At 29.7% G+C, this 16681-nt stretch overlaps 2 protein-coding genes across 2 annotated transcripts; both read right to left on the reverse strand.

Moving 5' to 3' along the window:
- Window positions 1-8274: 8274 nt before the first annotated feature.
- LOC108773329 (oocyte zinc finger protein XlCOF26) lies at window positions 8275-12173 on the reverse strand. The gene is made up of 3 exons (XM_018539089.1): window positions 11856-12173; window positions 8677-8874; window positions 8275-8350 (listed from the first exon to the last, which is right to left on the reverse strand). Exons 1-2 carry the CDS (start codon window positions 12067-12069, stop codon window positions 8678-8680), a joined length of 411 nt encoding a protein of 136 aa, XP_018394591.1. The 5' UTR covers window positions 12070-12173; the 3' UTR covers window positions 8275-8350; window position 8677.
- Window positions 12174-13816: 1643 nt separating this feature from the next.
- On the reverse strand, window positions 13817-16442 carry LOC108773306 (zinc finger protein 576-like). Its single transcript, XM_018539066.1, has 3 exons — window positions 16436-16442; window positions 16022-16234; window positions 13817-14049 (listed from the first exon to the last, which is right to left on the reverse strand). Exons 1-3 carry the CDS (start codon window positions 16440-16442, stop codon window positions 13817-13819), a joined length of 453 nt encoding a protein of 150 aa, XP_018394568.1.
- Window positions 16443-16681: the final 239 nt, after the last annotated feature.

A 16681-nucleotide genomic window follows, 5' to 3' on the forward strand; every position in this document is an offset into this window, starting at 1 on the left:
CAGTTGTTTTACGAAAAAATAAATTATAATCCACATTTCAAAATAAAATGCGTATTGATAAAATATATTGGACATGATTAACAATTCAAAAGATAAAAATATATAAATTCACATAATCAATAATATATTGGTAACACTTTACTGTGTTACTATTATGCATGCACAATCCTGCTTTTATAGTGTCGTTAATAATAATATAATAGAAAAACTTGCTCTCACATTCAACCATTTAATTTTGCAATGAATACAAAAAACATGTTTGTTTTAACAAAATATAACGATATAAGAGAAGTATTATTTCTTGCAAAAATAACTAATTTCTGATTCTAAAGATAGAGATCTTGTAAGTGAAAAATAGAGTTAGATTAATTATTCATACTTCGTTTATATAAACTATTTGGCACTTTAGTTAAACAGAATTAAATTTCTCGAAGCTTAAAAGTAATGGTACGTATTGGTTTTTTACAGAGTAAATTTATTTACAAAGGCATTTGCACGTAGTCATGCAAAACATTTACACTATTTTACAACTCGCGTCTTACGAAGATTATACGGCCATCAAAGAGTTGATAAGTGCACGTAAACGCTCGAAATACGAACGTATAACTTTATAGAGTTGTTAGCGTTTCTAAAATCTTGTTCCGCCTGGTATAGAATTACTCGATGGCTATAGAAATATTGTTAACAGTCTTGTAGATTTAAATTTTAACTTTGGTCTCGTCCCCATTCTGTTGTCCCCTGATTATGTCACCATCACCCCTACCATCCATTTCCAGAACTCTCAGTCTTGCTCAAAGCCATGCTTCGTTCGCATATGCTTCAAAAGGTTGCAATGTAACTTCGACCTTTTTGGGCAATATAGGCATTGATATTTCGGCGCTTTTCCGCATTCCTCCCTCATGTGTCTCGTCAATGAGCTGTAATACACGTATATATTTCCGCATTTTCTGCAGGTGTGTCTGTGCAGGTTGGTCTGATTTCCAGAGAAATAATCTGCAAAGAAAAATTACATATTCGTGTTAATACAAATCATTTCAATTGACTTCATTTCAATAGTCGCTGATATTCGTCAAAATGTTATTTTTTCACTATTTATTATTTTTACAGATTTATAAAAAAATAATTAATTATATTTTTTTTTTCGATCGTCATGATTATTATAAAGAAGAAATATCTGATCAATTGTAAAATATTGTGTAAAAATGGAACTAATAGCGTTTTCAACTGCAGTAGCTCTCTCTTTCAACATAACATAGTCGATTCACTCAAAAAAATACCATAACCTCGTCCAATCACAAAACAAATTAGAATATGTGACGTCATTAATTCGGCTTCTGGGTAACTTTTTCTCTAGAGCAGAAACGCGAAAAGTGAAAACTTTTATGAATATATGTATGAAATAAATACACACATCATACAAAAAAATTTCACTTTTCATATTTCCGCCCTAGGGAAAAAGTTACATGATCGATACTCTGGATTAGATTCAAATCCTCTGCTTCGAAAATGCTATTAAACATTTGATTTTCCATTAAACATAACAACATATATAAAACTACAAGTACAAAAATCACAATTAGTTATTAATATAAAACTAACAGAAATTATGTAAAATTATAAATATTATTCCAATATTTTTATTTTAGACAATATTATATATACAGAATTTGGTTTACATTCAGTTTTGATTTAATCCAGAATTATTTTAAAGAAAATAGGATTAAAATTTCAGGTAGACTAAAAATCGAATATCAATGACCAATTCTCTCATTGTTACCCGAGTATGTATTATTAATGTTTGTCTCGTAAAAACACACTGAAAGAGAAGAGCGCACCCGGAAAGTCTGCATCTACGCACCTTCTATATTTTTACATGTACTTTCTTCATATTCTTCTTGTAAATAGTCCAGTCGTACCTGTCGGCGTAGACCGGATTATACAATTGTTAGAAACGAAGACACAAAATAAGCACGAAACAATGGCAAAGCAAAATATAAACTTGCGATAAACATAATCGAACTCTCTCATGCACTCATTAGTATTCCCGCATTATTACTCATGACGTCACATAATTACTACGTCTTTGACCATTTTTATCAGTACAGACGATAATTAATTTACTAATTAACAAATCTCTTATAAACTTTTTCATATATAAACGAGTTTTTATCATAATATTCTTTTTATAAAAATATCAAACATTAAATATATGTATGTATTTTCATCTATTAAACATTTTTAGCTTTCTAAAAAATCTTTTTATATCGCTTTAATGCCCAATTTGGATAATATTGAAAATAAGTATAAAAGTAATTTTACAGAAAGTATTTTAAGAAAAATGTTTATATTGTAATGAAAAAGATATGCACATACCGTGTTAATTGAATAAACACTGATAGTCACACACGGAATTTTATTAATCTATAAAAATAAAGCCAAGTCGATCAGAAAACGTAATCTCATATTAATTAATCAAATTTAATAAAAAAAAAAGATCATACGTCACAAAAATCTATTATAAATATACGTAGTTTATTAACATTTACTTTAAAAGACGTGTATTATAATTTCTACAGTATGCTATCATCAAAAGATATGACTTAACAATACTTTCGCCTTAGACAATTGCTTAACAATATAATCAATTAACATTGCATATTTGCGTAATAATACATTATTTTACATAGCAAAAGGTGCTACAATATATGAAATTTCATAAATATTTTATGACATAAAGCACCAAATATCTCTCGAATCATTTTTATTATTATAACTGTAAAACGCAGTAAGTTTGAATACAAATATACTTTTAATTGTTCACAATGTTGTATTGTAAACAAGTGTTACGTTTTGCAAGAACTATCGGACTTTTATATTTCGTTTATTCATAGCCCAGACGGCACAAAACATTTTTTTTTAAATTTAAATGTTTTGAAATAATTCATAAACATTCAAAAGTGTTTTTAAAATATATCTATATATACCCCAATCATATCGAAAAAATATTGTTAAAAATATTTTTAAAATATTGCATGTAAATATATTCAATAAATCTTTTAGGAATATTGCTTCACGGGAAAAATAATGTCTTTTCTTCTATTAGAAATTAATTTTAAAATATTTAAAAAAATGTTGCTGATATTGTTAAAAATGTTAAAAAAGTTTTAACAATACTAGCAAAATTTTTTAAATTAATTTCTAAATATTTTAAAATTAATTTCTAGGAGAAAAGAAATTATTTTTCCAGATATAAAATCCAGATTTAAAGATATCAAAAAAATCATTTTTGAAAATATATTTCTCAATATTTTGTGCTGTATGGGAAAGAAGCAATATTAATATCAATCAATTACGATCGTAAAATGACAAGAGAATTATTTCTTCGGCAATTGTTCGTCGAGTTAAATCTTAGCAACCGTGCTCCTTCTTCAAGTGATTCAATAGATTAAACTTCATCGGCATGATGTTGCGACAGTACGGACAGGTATACAAGATTCTGCCGCATTCCTCTCGCACATGTCGATTCAGGGCCATCCGCGACTTGTACGTTTTTTGGCATTCGCAGCAAATGTGGAAACCTGAAACGGAAGGAAGAAAGCAATTTTAAATAACCATCTTAATACTCGTCACGACAATCAACAATGCTCTCGTCTCCACAAAAGCATTTAGCATCGATATTAGCATTCTGCGTGCGCGGTATATATCCAATGTTTTCTGTGTCGTACCGGGTAGCTCGTTAAGCTCTTGAAATCCTGCGAAATCCTTCGGGCGATCTGAAACAGAGAGCGCATTCAATCGTCTATTAGTAGCGCTCTGAAAAAATATACTTGGAGTAAAACAGAGGCGGCATTGATCAATTCTGAAAAAAAACAGTAATGAGAGAGAAATGGATTTTATATTAAATGAAATCAACAATTACAAGATTCTGTAAAAAAAAAACATAATTAAAAAAATTTTTAAAGTAATGAAAAAGTTTAGTTCATCAAAATAAGATTTATATTGTTGTTATTGTTGAATATATATAAAATATCGATTCGATCATCGATCGCAGGTTTTACTAAACGATGGGGGAAGAGTAAAAGAGAGGATCGCCATACTTAATATATCGTATTGACTTGCTAACTGAGAATAAGACTATCATTTCGTTTTAGATGCTTTTCTGATACTTTATTATTAGAATTACGAAAATACATGCATTTATAAATACTATGGATTATACGGTCTTTTATAGGTTCATGTAAGCGGCCAGCACAACACTTTGTGCCGAGATAAAATTTTCAAATTAATGTATGCAAGAGTAAAAGAGAGAATTGATTGTTTATAATATTGCAGTAATATCTATCATCAGATCTCAATACTGATCTTCGGTGAACAAAATATTCATTTATAGTATATTTTGTTCTTTTCAATGCTTGGCCTTACATGCAGTGAGGTGAACATACCTACTCCTCCGATAGAATATCACATTCTTTTAAGAAGGAAAAAATGCGTGGCTTATGATATTTAAAGGTTTATATAGTAGTTTAAAGCATGATACAAATGAGAGATAATCTTCTAAGCCTTATTATTGTCATTCAGTCTTCTTTCCTTTACGATTGATCGTAGATTAAACTACGCTACTCGTTACACTGATATACGAACTATCGCATTATATTTCTGCATATCTCGATCGCGTTACTGTACTATATAATTATATAATAAAGCGTTAGGGAGGAGAAAGATATACTACAAATGACGATTTTTATTTCTATTTTTCACTTATAAATTTGTATGCACCGTTCATCTGTGAGATCTGAATCTTTTCACAAAATGCGCCGATCGCTGATTACAAAAAGTAACGCAATAAGTCGAACTATTTTATAATAACGACTCGGGAACTACATCATCGTCTTTGTGGCGAGTTTAGAAAAAATATATTCTTCGAAGAAAATGCTTCTTTTTCACATGATTTCTAATCGGGACTACGTAGAAAACGGTCGTCGACGTCTCAAAATGACTTGCTCATAAATCCTTGCGTTTTAAAGCTGCACCCTACTGTAAAAAATCACGTCACAAAATTATATAACAAAATTATGTACTGATTTGATTGAAACCATCCGCGTTACGTCATTTACATATTTAATTACATGATTTTGTTATATAACTTTGTGACATGATTTTTTTTCAGTAGAGCAAACACTTTCATTTCTGGTGAATGGTTTGACAGTCATGGCAGTATGGCACACATGCCACGAAGAATCATAACGACGACTAAGGCAATTTGACAATTCCTCCTCGATCTAGATCGCCGTAGATCGTTTAAGTGTTCGGCGAAGTAACTTTGAAGTGCTGCTCTGCCTGATGAGCGTGCAGGATGAAGGCTTTGAAGGCAGCAAATGGGCATAGCGGACACTTGAATTGCGGTGGTTCACATTTGTGTTTCAAATAGTTACTCCACATCTTGTAGAACTTGCTGCACATAGTGCAAGTGTAGCCGAGAACCTGATCGCCCATGTACATCTTCCGGTAAGCTGGAATCAAAGGAACCAAGTTAGTTAGTTAAGCGAAAACTAACTGAGCTGTTCAAGCCTCGCAAAAGAAAAGGATTCAACAAAAACAGCAGTATAGAATGATGAAAGCACTCGCGAATATCTAAGGCGATGATCAGTCCGACTTATGAGATGTAATTATTTCACATTGTGTGAATATATGTAAATTCTAATTTTCGAATAAAAATACAATGAAAAAAAGACAATTCGAAACATTCATATCAGCCAAAATAGAAACAATTAATGCGTCTACATCAAGAAGTAATTTCTTTTTAATCTGTTCGACTTTGTAATAAGTATGAAATAATTATAAACTGAATCTAAATAAAATTTTCATGAAACGTAAAATCAATTAAATATATCTATAATCGATATCTCATAAATCCAACTAAAGATTTTGATTATCTTAGACGAATATTTTTTGACACAAAAAGATCGGAAATGTGCTCTTTCCGGAAGCTTGATGCATCCCTTAGATTTAAAAGCCATCCTAAAAATCAACAAAAGCTCGGAAAACTTTGCAAATATAATTCACACAAGAACAACTACTCTATAAGTTCTAAAAGGAGCCTGATTCGAAATCACAGGAAGATTAGAAACTAATTTACCAAGCCGCCAAATATGTTTCTATTCTATGTAAAATATAAAGCACTCGTTGTTAAAATAATATATACAAACATTTTACTATTCGATATCCTCATAAGATATCATGAAACTTAACGATTAAAATTCAAATATTAAACTAAAAAAGAACTTTTGCGTTAATATATCTATAATATTAATTCTTAAACGATTTTTCCTAACTTGTATTACATTGTATTTTCTTACAAATTTCTTCTTTCTAGAGATAGAATCTATATTACAATATTCCAAAAAACGAATACAACAGATTTTTGATAAAATTTGTGAAAACTTTCCAAGGAATAACTGAAAAATGAAAACACCAAATAATAATAATATTAATAATAATAATAATAATAATAATAATAATAATAATAATAATAATAATGGTTAGGTACAATGTCTCCTATATTTAATTCTCTTCCACTTATGTTTGTTGTTATTATACTATCTATTTTATATTCAAAACTTTATATCCCAGTATCTCATTTTTCTTTAGTTTCTTCTGTATTCTTGCAACTTCTCAACAATTTTTATTTTCGTAGTGTGAATTTTATTCAAAGATATGTTGGTCGTTGTTGTAAAAGTAAGTACCTGAAGGGTAAAAATTTTCCATAAAGAAATTAATTTCCATAAAGAAATTAATTTTCATATTAATTATCAGTATATATATTTTAATGCTTCATAGATATTACAAATACATATATATCTTAATACAAATGTCGATGTATCACTAGAAATTCAACAAAATAATGAACATTGTGCTTGTTACAAAGAACATTTAATTTATTTCACATTTAACACATTTAGGTACATATTATATTATATATAATCATCATATTGTTATCAGGAGACGCGGTAGTGTCTCCGGTTATATTATATATAATTGTATTTACAGTATAATAGTCGTAATTTATAAATCATACAAGAATATAAATGTAATAAAGTTTGACAAAAAATTTTCAGAGACAAATACAGTTCATTGGTATACGTATTATTTCAAAAAATAAAAAGGATGTTCCTTTTTTTTTTAAAATTAAAGTCAGAATCCACAATATACCTAATGAAACTACAATGTATTAATTATCACATAAAAGAATATTTTTGAAAATTTAAATTCCATAAATACATTGCACTTTTTCGATAATAAAAATTAAAATTAATGCTAATGTTACCTTTGTCGCAATGAAATGCGACAATAATACTTAAGATTACCAATTTGAGAGAAATGCAATATATATAATTTTGTATACAGGATGTTCGGAAATTCAATCAATAAATTTCAGAAATTGTCGTAGCACCAAAAGGATCATTTTTTGCAAACGAATCTAAGGGAGCGTGTCATTGCATCGCTACGGTAGAGTATTTGAAAAAGATTGAACTTCGAAATATTTAAAAAAATATAAGTTTTATAAAAACTTGATTCAGACAAAAAAAAGTTGTAGGATGTAAAAAGATTTATTTACTGACCTTATGGGTTTGATTTTGGGTGATGTTGTCAAGGTCAAGTCGAGCCTAATTGGCTGGATCAGCAAATTGTATTTGCAAAAATGATCCTTTTGGTGCCCCCGACAATCTCTGAAAGTTTATCAGTTGAATTTGCGAACCCTGTATACATACATACATACATACAGATGTGTGTGTGTATGTGTTGTATTATTCTCAAATAGACTACTAATTATTTTGATTATATACCTAAATTATTATATCCCCCCAAAGAATATACCTATTCACATGCAGGTTATAAATTCTTCTACCAATAAATTATTTTATTGATAAAATTGTACATAAAAATTGGAAAAATGTAACAGTATTCGGTAAAATTAGAGGATTAGTAAAACAAAATGTCATTAAAAAAAAAAATTATTTCAAGAACAATTACAACATTTAACATCAGTTTAATAGCTACGATCTTTAATTAGGGAAGCGATTGTAGAATATGCCGTGATGCTTTTTTCTATGTTTGTCAATGCACCATTTGTGAGGACTCTTGTATGTACACATGTCACAGCTGAACTTCGGTTTTGCATTCACACACTCAAATTTCCGATGTCTCCAAAGGGATCTCTTCACCGCGTAATTCTTGCCACAATCTGCGCACATGTAAGTCCTCTCGCGTGTTTCGTAGACAGTACTTCCTCGTTGTTGATATTGCATATCGTTGATGTCGTATCCATCGATCCTCTTGTAAGGCCAAATCGCTGAAACACCAACGTCAAATCGGTTAATAAAAGCAATTAGCAACATCAGGCATAAGTGCACGCAAATTTAACATTAATTCCGAGACGACTTCATAGACGATATCAATATTTCAATATTAATAACGTCACAAATAGTTGAAAGAATATGTCAATATATTGCAAATATTGTTGAGACAATTTAATAGAAATTATTACGAGTGTGAGAGTTAATTGCAGCCGAAAATTGATTTTAGAAGGCGCTCTGCACGGTATCTCTTCCTGTACCTGTCGACACACCATTTACCGAAAAATCTTACGGTTAAACTTCAGCTTGTACTATCTGTTACCTTATAGGTTTATACATTCCAACTTCCGATGTTTCAAGAGTTTTATCCTCAACGTGAAACCCTTGCCGCAATCAGTGCATATGTAAATCCGCTTGCGCACTATGACGGTATGTTTTTTTTCATTATGCAACGCCATGTCCTTGTCGCTATTGCATGTAATTTTCTTGTGAAGGGAAGAGTACGAGTGCCATGATAAAGCTGAAACAATAACGTCAATAATTCATTAATAGAAGTCTGCTAAAGAAATCTGCACATAATTGTAATTATAATTAATTGATTAAACTGTTAAGAATACCACATGTGTGTAGACTTTCAAATTAAAATTATAATAAATATAAAATAGATATAAATATATAAAAAAATAAATATCAATTCAATATTCTAAAAAATGTAATAAAATATTTTTTAGACGTAGAAAACAAAAATTTTAAAAATTAGAAAAAATATATCATAAAAGAGAAATATGAAATAAGGTGTGAATGTGTGCGTATGTGTGTAGATACTTACAAAACACATTTTCTAATTATATTGAACTGGTAACATGAACAATCTTTTGCATGCAATTATAAATATAATATCTATTTATGAGAATTAATTATGTTTTTTGATATTTGATGTGCGTAAAGATATTTTGAAGTATACGTATATTGACTTCATTCAATGACATTTGAATGTTAACAACGAAGGATTAGATCATACAACAAATTTCTCATATTATATAAAATTATTCTATTTTTTGCTACATTTACATTTTTAATGTATGTTACAAACTACGAATTAAATATAATTTAAAATAAATTAAATATATATATAATTCTTAATATATATTTTTAACTCTTTAAGAAATCCGCGCGCGTGCACGTATGTGGGTGTGTGTGAGAGAGTAATATGTATACACACACACATACACACACACATACACACACAAAGTAGGTCCGTACATTAAATATGCATATATATCGCAAAGCAGAGATAGAAATATAAAATTTGATAAGAACATAACAACCGCATTTGTAATTGTAAATTTGTACAATACCATATTTATTGTAAATATAAATTATATAATCTCAGCAGATATTCGTTTAAGAAACGTTCCACAAATGTTTCTTCAAATCGTTTTATAACTGGCTCTTGAAAACGTTTCTAATTGATTAAAATACCTACTTGAAAAACGTTAAGAAAAACATTTTTTTTCTGATAAAAATGTAGAAACGATTGAAATATCGTTTTTTCCTATATCCGTAAAAAATTTACTTTTTTATAGAATTACTACAATAACGAATTTACACACGCACGCGTGCGCGCGCGCACATGCATACTTTTTAAAATAAAGTTGAAAAATCATTAAAATAATTTTCTTGTATAGTTTATTCAATTTTATTTAAAAAATATATATGTTTACGTGTAAATATATGTTATACTTTATAGTTTATTTTATTAATTTGATGAAAAACAAATTTTTTTCACAAATAAAGGAGAAAACTGATACACATTTATATAAATGCATTAATTCTTTTCCATAATGTACATAGTATAAATGTTACAATAGAGAATCAAATGTGAATAAAATTACGTAATTACAGTTTAATTAAGCGCGATAATCTGACATTTTTATGGAGGCTCAATCGCCATGTCATTATGTCTAAACTATTTAAAGATGACTTTCTGATTATTATTTCACATATTTAATAATCAATCTTAAACTTTTCAATTACAAATTTCCAGTATTTTACATATTTTAACAAATACAACTACATTAAAAATGTAAAATTTTGTTGAAGAGTATCGCATTAAAAAAATAATATGAATCCTGTTCAACAAATATAAACAGCAAAATATTTGATAGCATTAATCATATTTACAAAATATTCAAAACATTATTATTTTTGCCTACATAATTTCATATATTCTTCATTTGGATTTAGATTGGGTATAAAACTTATTTTTGTAATAATTATTGATCGCAATATTTAAATCACATGTTGCATCAATTTAGAACGTGTTAATGTATACCAATATATCATAAATTTTTTTTCATTAATAAAAATATTTTTCTGATTACATTTTTTCTGTGAATTAAATGTGACGAATCTTAAATGTTCGTTTTCATAATCTACATCAAAATAATTATATAAAGCTGTTTATCTTGAGAGATTGTGAACGCTCAATTGATAGGAGAATCTCAATTTAATTAATTATTTCAGTACACGTTCGTCCGCACGCTCTAATTGATTGTCATTAGATTAATTTACGATAGCGTATGCGATTGTATAATAGATAAATTATATATATATATATACATATTTATACAATTAAATATTGTGGCAGTTTGCTAAATTTGACTTAAATAACCAAGAAAAATAATCTTGATTTTGTTTTTTTATCATCATTGACATTTACATCCTCAATTCAACGCACAACTTCATGTCCAAAGTCCAAAAGAACGTAATATAAATTAACAGCTAAATTTGCACAAAAGAAAAGATAATGTTTAGTGTTCGTTAATTTTTTTTATCATATTTTAATTTTTTTATTAATTTGATGATTATTAAATATAATACAATAAGGAAGAACGTATCTATTACAAATATACATGTATGTATGTATTTAATATCAAATTACATTAGTTTTACGGACAAGTTCTCATATACGAAAAAGTTTAATTTTCGAGAAACCATAAATCGTTTCATGTTCATTCATAAGAAAATTAAAAAGAAAACACTCGTGACGATCACGCGTCGTGAATTATTTTTTCAAAAAGATCTTGTTTACACATAGTGTACAATACAATTATACACGTTCAATTAAATACTAACTAAATACTAAAAAAAAAAAATAAAGAAAAATTATACAGTATAACGGACCATCTTCCGATAACCTTGACATATGTTGTCAAAATCACTCGGAGTCGTGACAACATATGTCAAAGTCAAGATCGGAGGGTGGTCCGTTATATTGCATAATCACCGAAAAATTTCCTCTTGTGAAAGTCACTGTAATTGGCAGTGGGCAATTGCAACAATGTGCACTTAAAGTGCTCCTCGTTATTATGTACATCGATAAGAACAAAATAGAAACAAAATAAAAATTTAAGAAGAAAGATATTGTAGTTTATTTTCGAAAGTCATCCAACCGGTGGAAGGTCTTTACGTGTCTGCGAACGCAGAAGGAGTAGTTACTGCGGAAGTTGCAGAGTTCGCAGCTGAACTTGAGACTGCCGGTGTTGTGAACATTGCTCACGTGTCTCTCCATGTTCGCCTTGTATATGCTCTTATAAGGGCAGAAGGTACAGGAGAATGTCGTGGTATTGCGCGGATTCATTTTACAAGCAAACTGCATATGTTTCCTTAGCAGGCTCCTCGGCGCGTAGATTTTCTTGCAGTGAGGACACATATATCGTTTATGCAAATTCCAACCGCTAGTATCTGAAACAAACAAAGGAAGCTACAATGCAGCTGTGTTCGCTTCATAGGAATAATCGCAAACAATCGTCCGCATAAAAGAGACCTACGATTTGTCTGATCGTCATAAACTGTCATATAGCGTGTAACTTCTCATTGATACGACCATACGTTAAACAAATCGATTGTTTAGATCACTGTAAATATTAAAAATTAAACAGCTTTCATTTAAACAATCTCAGCTGTTCCATAAGATAAAAATGAAGAAATTTGTTAAAATATATATACACACAAATCCATGCTGCTAAGTTTAGAATCTCATCCATTTCTTTCTTTTTCTTATTCTTATAGACTAAAATACTCGTATAAGAGATATAAAATTACCTAGTACAGATCACAACGTCGAAGCAATGATTCAGGCAGATATGTAGAAATTCCTGAAAATTATGAACTTATAAACAATTAATCTTATTTAATTATCAGCAATATCATCCATTTACTTATATCCACATACAATCTATATATATATATTATATATTAAGAGAATGGTTGCATCAGTAAAATGTAAAAAAAATAGATATAAAAATAGTCAAATTAAAAAAATTAGATGAGGGAGGATTAAAAAAAAATGTCTACGTAATTCACTAAAAATTACTCATTATTCATTAGTCTTTATATAATATTGTATAATTTTTTATAATATATTTAATTGTACTTGCAATCATAAAATGCATATTAACGTCTAGTAGACTAGACTTCAGTCATTCTCGTCTAATATAACATCTAATATTATTTCGGTTGAAACTAGGGGCATACGTAGAGGAAAGCAGGGGGAGCACAGTTGCTTCCCTCTTAAATTTTAGAAAACCGTATTGGTATTTAAGACATTAATCTAATTATAAGACATTACGATCTTGAATAATAAGGTCCAATCACAGCAGAGTCGTAAGGCCATAATGTAAGCCGTAGTCAATCCAACATGTCGATTTCCGAAAAAGTTAATAAGTGACTAATTTTCCGATGAGAACTTACCGGCTTTTTCATTATTAGCTCTATGTCCTTGTATTATACAATATGTTGGATATGACATTAAAAGATTTTAAAGAGAAAGTACATAGTTTTTCTAATTATTACAATTTGAGATATTTTGACAATGAAGTCGAACTATGATACATTCTCTGGAGAAATAAAAAAATTAAAAAAGAGAAGAACTGAAAGAATTGGAATTAATAAAGTTATTAAAAAAAGCTTTTTCTCCCAAGCAACGAAACATGCCTTGCATATTTCTTTAGCTCATCGTACACAACGAGCACGATTGAAAGGTCGTTTAGTACATTTCGAAGGGTAAAAACCTGACTGTGGTCAATAATGTCGCAAAATCGCCTCAATGGACTTTGTATATTAAGTGTACATAAAAAAAAAATATGATACTTGCAAAGAAAGAAAAACCTGAAGGAAGAAGTATTAAAAAAGTTCGCTGAAAAACCTCGAAGATAGGCTTTAATATAGGTATGTTTTAATAAATCTTGTGTGAAGATAATGTTTTGCTCCCCCTCCCCTAATTGAAATTCTGCGTATGCCTATGGTTAAGACCGTGTTATATGCATCAATTGCAATAAAACTGAGAAATGCATCATTCGCATTGCGAGTTTCATTGTGTTTTAAGGTTGATATGGATCATCCATAGAAAATTGAGATGCGTTTGGCCGGGACAAAAGGCGTTCCTCCTTGTTATTGCGCTACTGTGATCTCGGATGCACGTGCCGCATATGCCTGAAGAGAACATCCTTACGACTGGTCTTGTATCCGCAGAGATTGCAGAAAATCATGGGCGGTGTACCACATACGGTGCTCAGGTGACGCTGGAGGCTCGCCTTCCACGCATAGCCCTTTCCACACTTCGGACATATAAAGGTGGGTTTGCCTATGAATTCCCCAAGATCCTCGGATTGCTGCGCGGCCGGATCGAATCCTACAAATTAGACGCAAGAATATTAGAATGATCAGAGGCCACTTTTAAGAGAGAAGAGTTTTTATGTTCTCCGATAAAAGTTGGCGAACACGCGCGAGAAACACAGAGAGATACAACGATGATATCACGTAAACACCAAATTGAACTCGTTGCATTATGAAATATCTGAAATAAAAAATAAAATTTTATTTTACAACACAAACTTTGACAAAGTTGATTTAAATTCGGAAATATACTTAGAAAATGGAAATCGGAAGTATATATATGTATATTAATACAATTTATTGATGAATAGTCTTAGTAAAGATAATTGAGGTTAATTATAAAAGTTTCTTGCTAAAAAATGCATATCAATTTATTGCATTAATACAATCACATTTCTGATTTCGTCACATATTGTAATAAAGACAAGTTCAACATCTGTTAGAAAGAAAATTTAATTTATAAATCTCAGAAAGAAAACATAATTCATATGTATATATATATATACACACACACATATATATATATATATACATGATGTAGAGGTAAATCAGTAGCAACATGATTTTGCACAAATATATCGCATGTAAAAATAGTGTGATATAAAATATATATAAAATTTTACAATAATTACTTGGACCAAATATCATATATAATTATTGTCGTAATTGTAAGAAAGTCTATATTCAAATCATATAATTTACAATAAATGTTGATATTTAACAATACTTTTATAAATCGCAATTAATACAATTTTATTATTTAAAATAAGCCACAAAATGACAATTATAGAATATACATACAATAAATAATATACATATATTCCCTTGCATTATAAAATAATAAATTTCATATATTTTTTATTATTATCCATAACACAATAATTCAATATAATGTGTAACTTGAACTTATTATAATAAATCAACATAATTTAGACTGCATTTATTAACATTTAGTTAATAATCATTTAATAACTGCAGAATTAACTGAGTAAGAACGGTTTTCTTACAATTTTTATTTCTCGGAAAAGTAATGCAAACTTATGCGAGAAATCTCGTGCCTTTCCCACCATCGGCCATATAATCTCTCCATGGTTAATAAAAAACACAACCAATGAGAAATTGCCTTTAACGGTCGAGCTTGAATCTTAGGTGCTATTATAATTTCGTGTGAATTTATGTATTACATGTATTATCTTTTAAGCCGCGCACCGGACAAGTTTTTCAGTCTTGAAACGCTACTCTACGAAACTACCGCAATAATATCACGAGTTAAATTATCTATTAATTTAACAATTTTGATGCTCATAGCATCTTGGATCTTAATAATGTTGAATGACATATTAAAAATCTATAAATAATTAATTTATATTGCGAAAAATATTACCTTAATATTAATAAGATCTCGGTAGTCTAACTCGCACGAAATGTTAGCGATCCGGGTTCGACTCTCGGCTGAGGTAATATTTTTCGCAATACAAATTAATTATTTTTAATGTCATTCAACGTCATTATTAAGATCTAAGATGCTATGAGCATGAAAATTGTTAAATTGGTAGATAATTTAACTCGCGATATTATTGCGGTAGTTTCGCAGAGTAGAGTTTCAAGACCGAAAAATTGTTCGGCTTATGATTTAAAAGACTACATACGTAATATATAAATTCACACGAAATTATAATAGCACCTAAGCTCCACCGTTAAAGGCAATTTTTGTTCATTGGTTGTGTTTCTCACATGTACGGTCCTATTAATAAAAAAATTCTTACCACAGATCACAAAATTCGCTTTACTTTTCTAGAAGACCAAAATTATTCGCAGAATATTCAAACGTTCTACATAACCTTTCGATAAGATGGATGCACTTTCACGAAAGTTCATTTACGAATCAGAAATATATTCTTACACGCTGTATCATCTCTTCATTTCGTTACAGCCAAAATTAAGATTTTAATACGTCTGCTCGATCGACGGACGGCCTACATGCTCACGAACAATATGATACTTCAACAAGGTAGGAATTCTGGCTCTGTGGGAGCAGTATGGGCACGGAAAGAGCGGTTCCATCTGACAGAAGAAGTTCATATGCTTCCGTAGGCTACGCCAGTCACAATACGTTTTCATGCATTTGAGGCATCGTAGCTCATCCTTGCACTGTCTCCAAATGTCACGCGGCAATCCGTCGCAGAAGAATCGCTGCTTGGCTGAAACACAATCAGAATCTTATGTAAGCATAATAATTAATAATAAAGATTCGTGGAACAGAGAGAGAGAGAGAATAAGATTGGATTATAATCATGCTGCTTCTGCTGTATCATCGATTAAATTTAACTTGATAGTCCTTCCAAATCATGAATATCGACTCATTCATTCACATCTGCTAACAAGAGAATTCCTCGACTGACCAAACATAGTAAACAAAATACTGTCAAATACTACATAGAACTTTAAAGATTAAAAGAAAAATATGAGTATGAAAGAGATATTTGAAAAAGCTAATTCAATCATATGATTCACAAAATTGTAACGCTTCTCTCTACTCAATTTTGTCTTCGATACGTTTTATACCTTAAAACGCGACATAAAACACCCTGTACGTAGCAGACGGCAGCATGTCGCTCATCGATATAATTTTCGAATTCAAACAGAAA

This window comes from Cyphomyrmex costatus, unplaced genomic scaffold (genome assembly GCF_001594065.2).
Source record: "Cyphomyrmex costatus isolate MS0001 unplaced genomic scaffold, Ccosl1.0 scaffold205, whole genome shotgun sequence".
Classification (NCBI taxonomy): domain Eukaryota; kingdom Metazoa; phylum Arthropoda; class Insecta; order Hymenoptera; family Formicidae; genus Cyphomyrmex; species Cyphomyrmex costatus.

Bases quoted from the DNA above. Each gene is read 5' to 3' on its own strand.
- LOC108773306 (XM_018539066.1), bottom strand. The intron at 14,050-16,021 runs GTGAGCATGTAG...TCTAATTTGTAG, and splicing joins GTTGAAGTATCATATTGTTC to GATTCGATCCGGCCGCGCAG.
- LOC108773329 (XM_018539089.1), bottom strand. From the start codon at position 12,069: ATGTGTCCTCACTGCAAGAAAATCTACGCGCCGAGGAGCCTGCTAAGG. The intron at 8,875-11,855 runs GTAACTACTCCT...TTATTGTTTCAG, and splicing joins CGAACTCTGCAACTTCCGCA to CTTTATCATGGCACTCGTAC.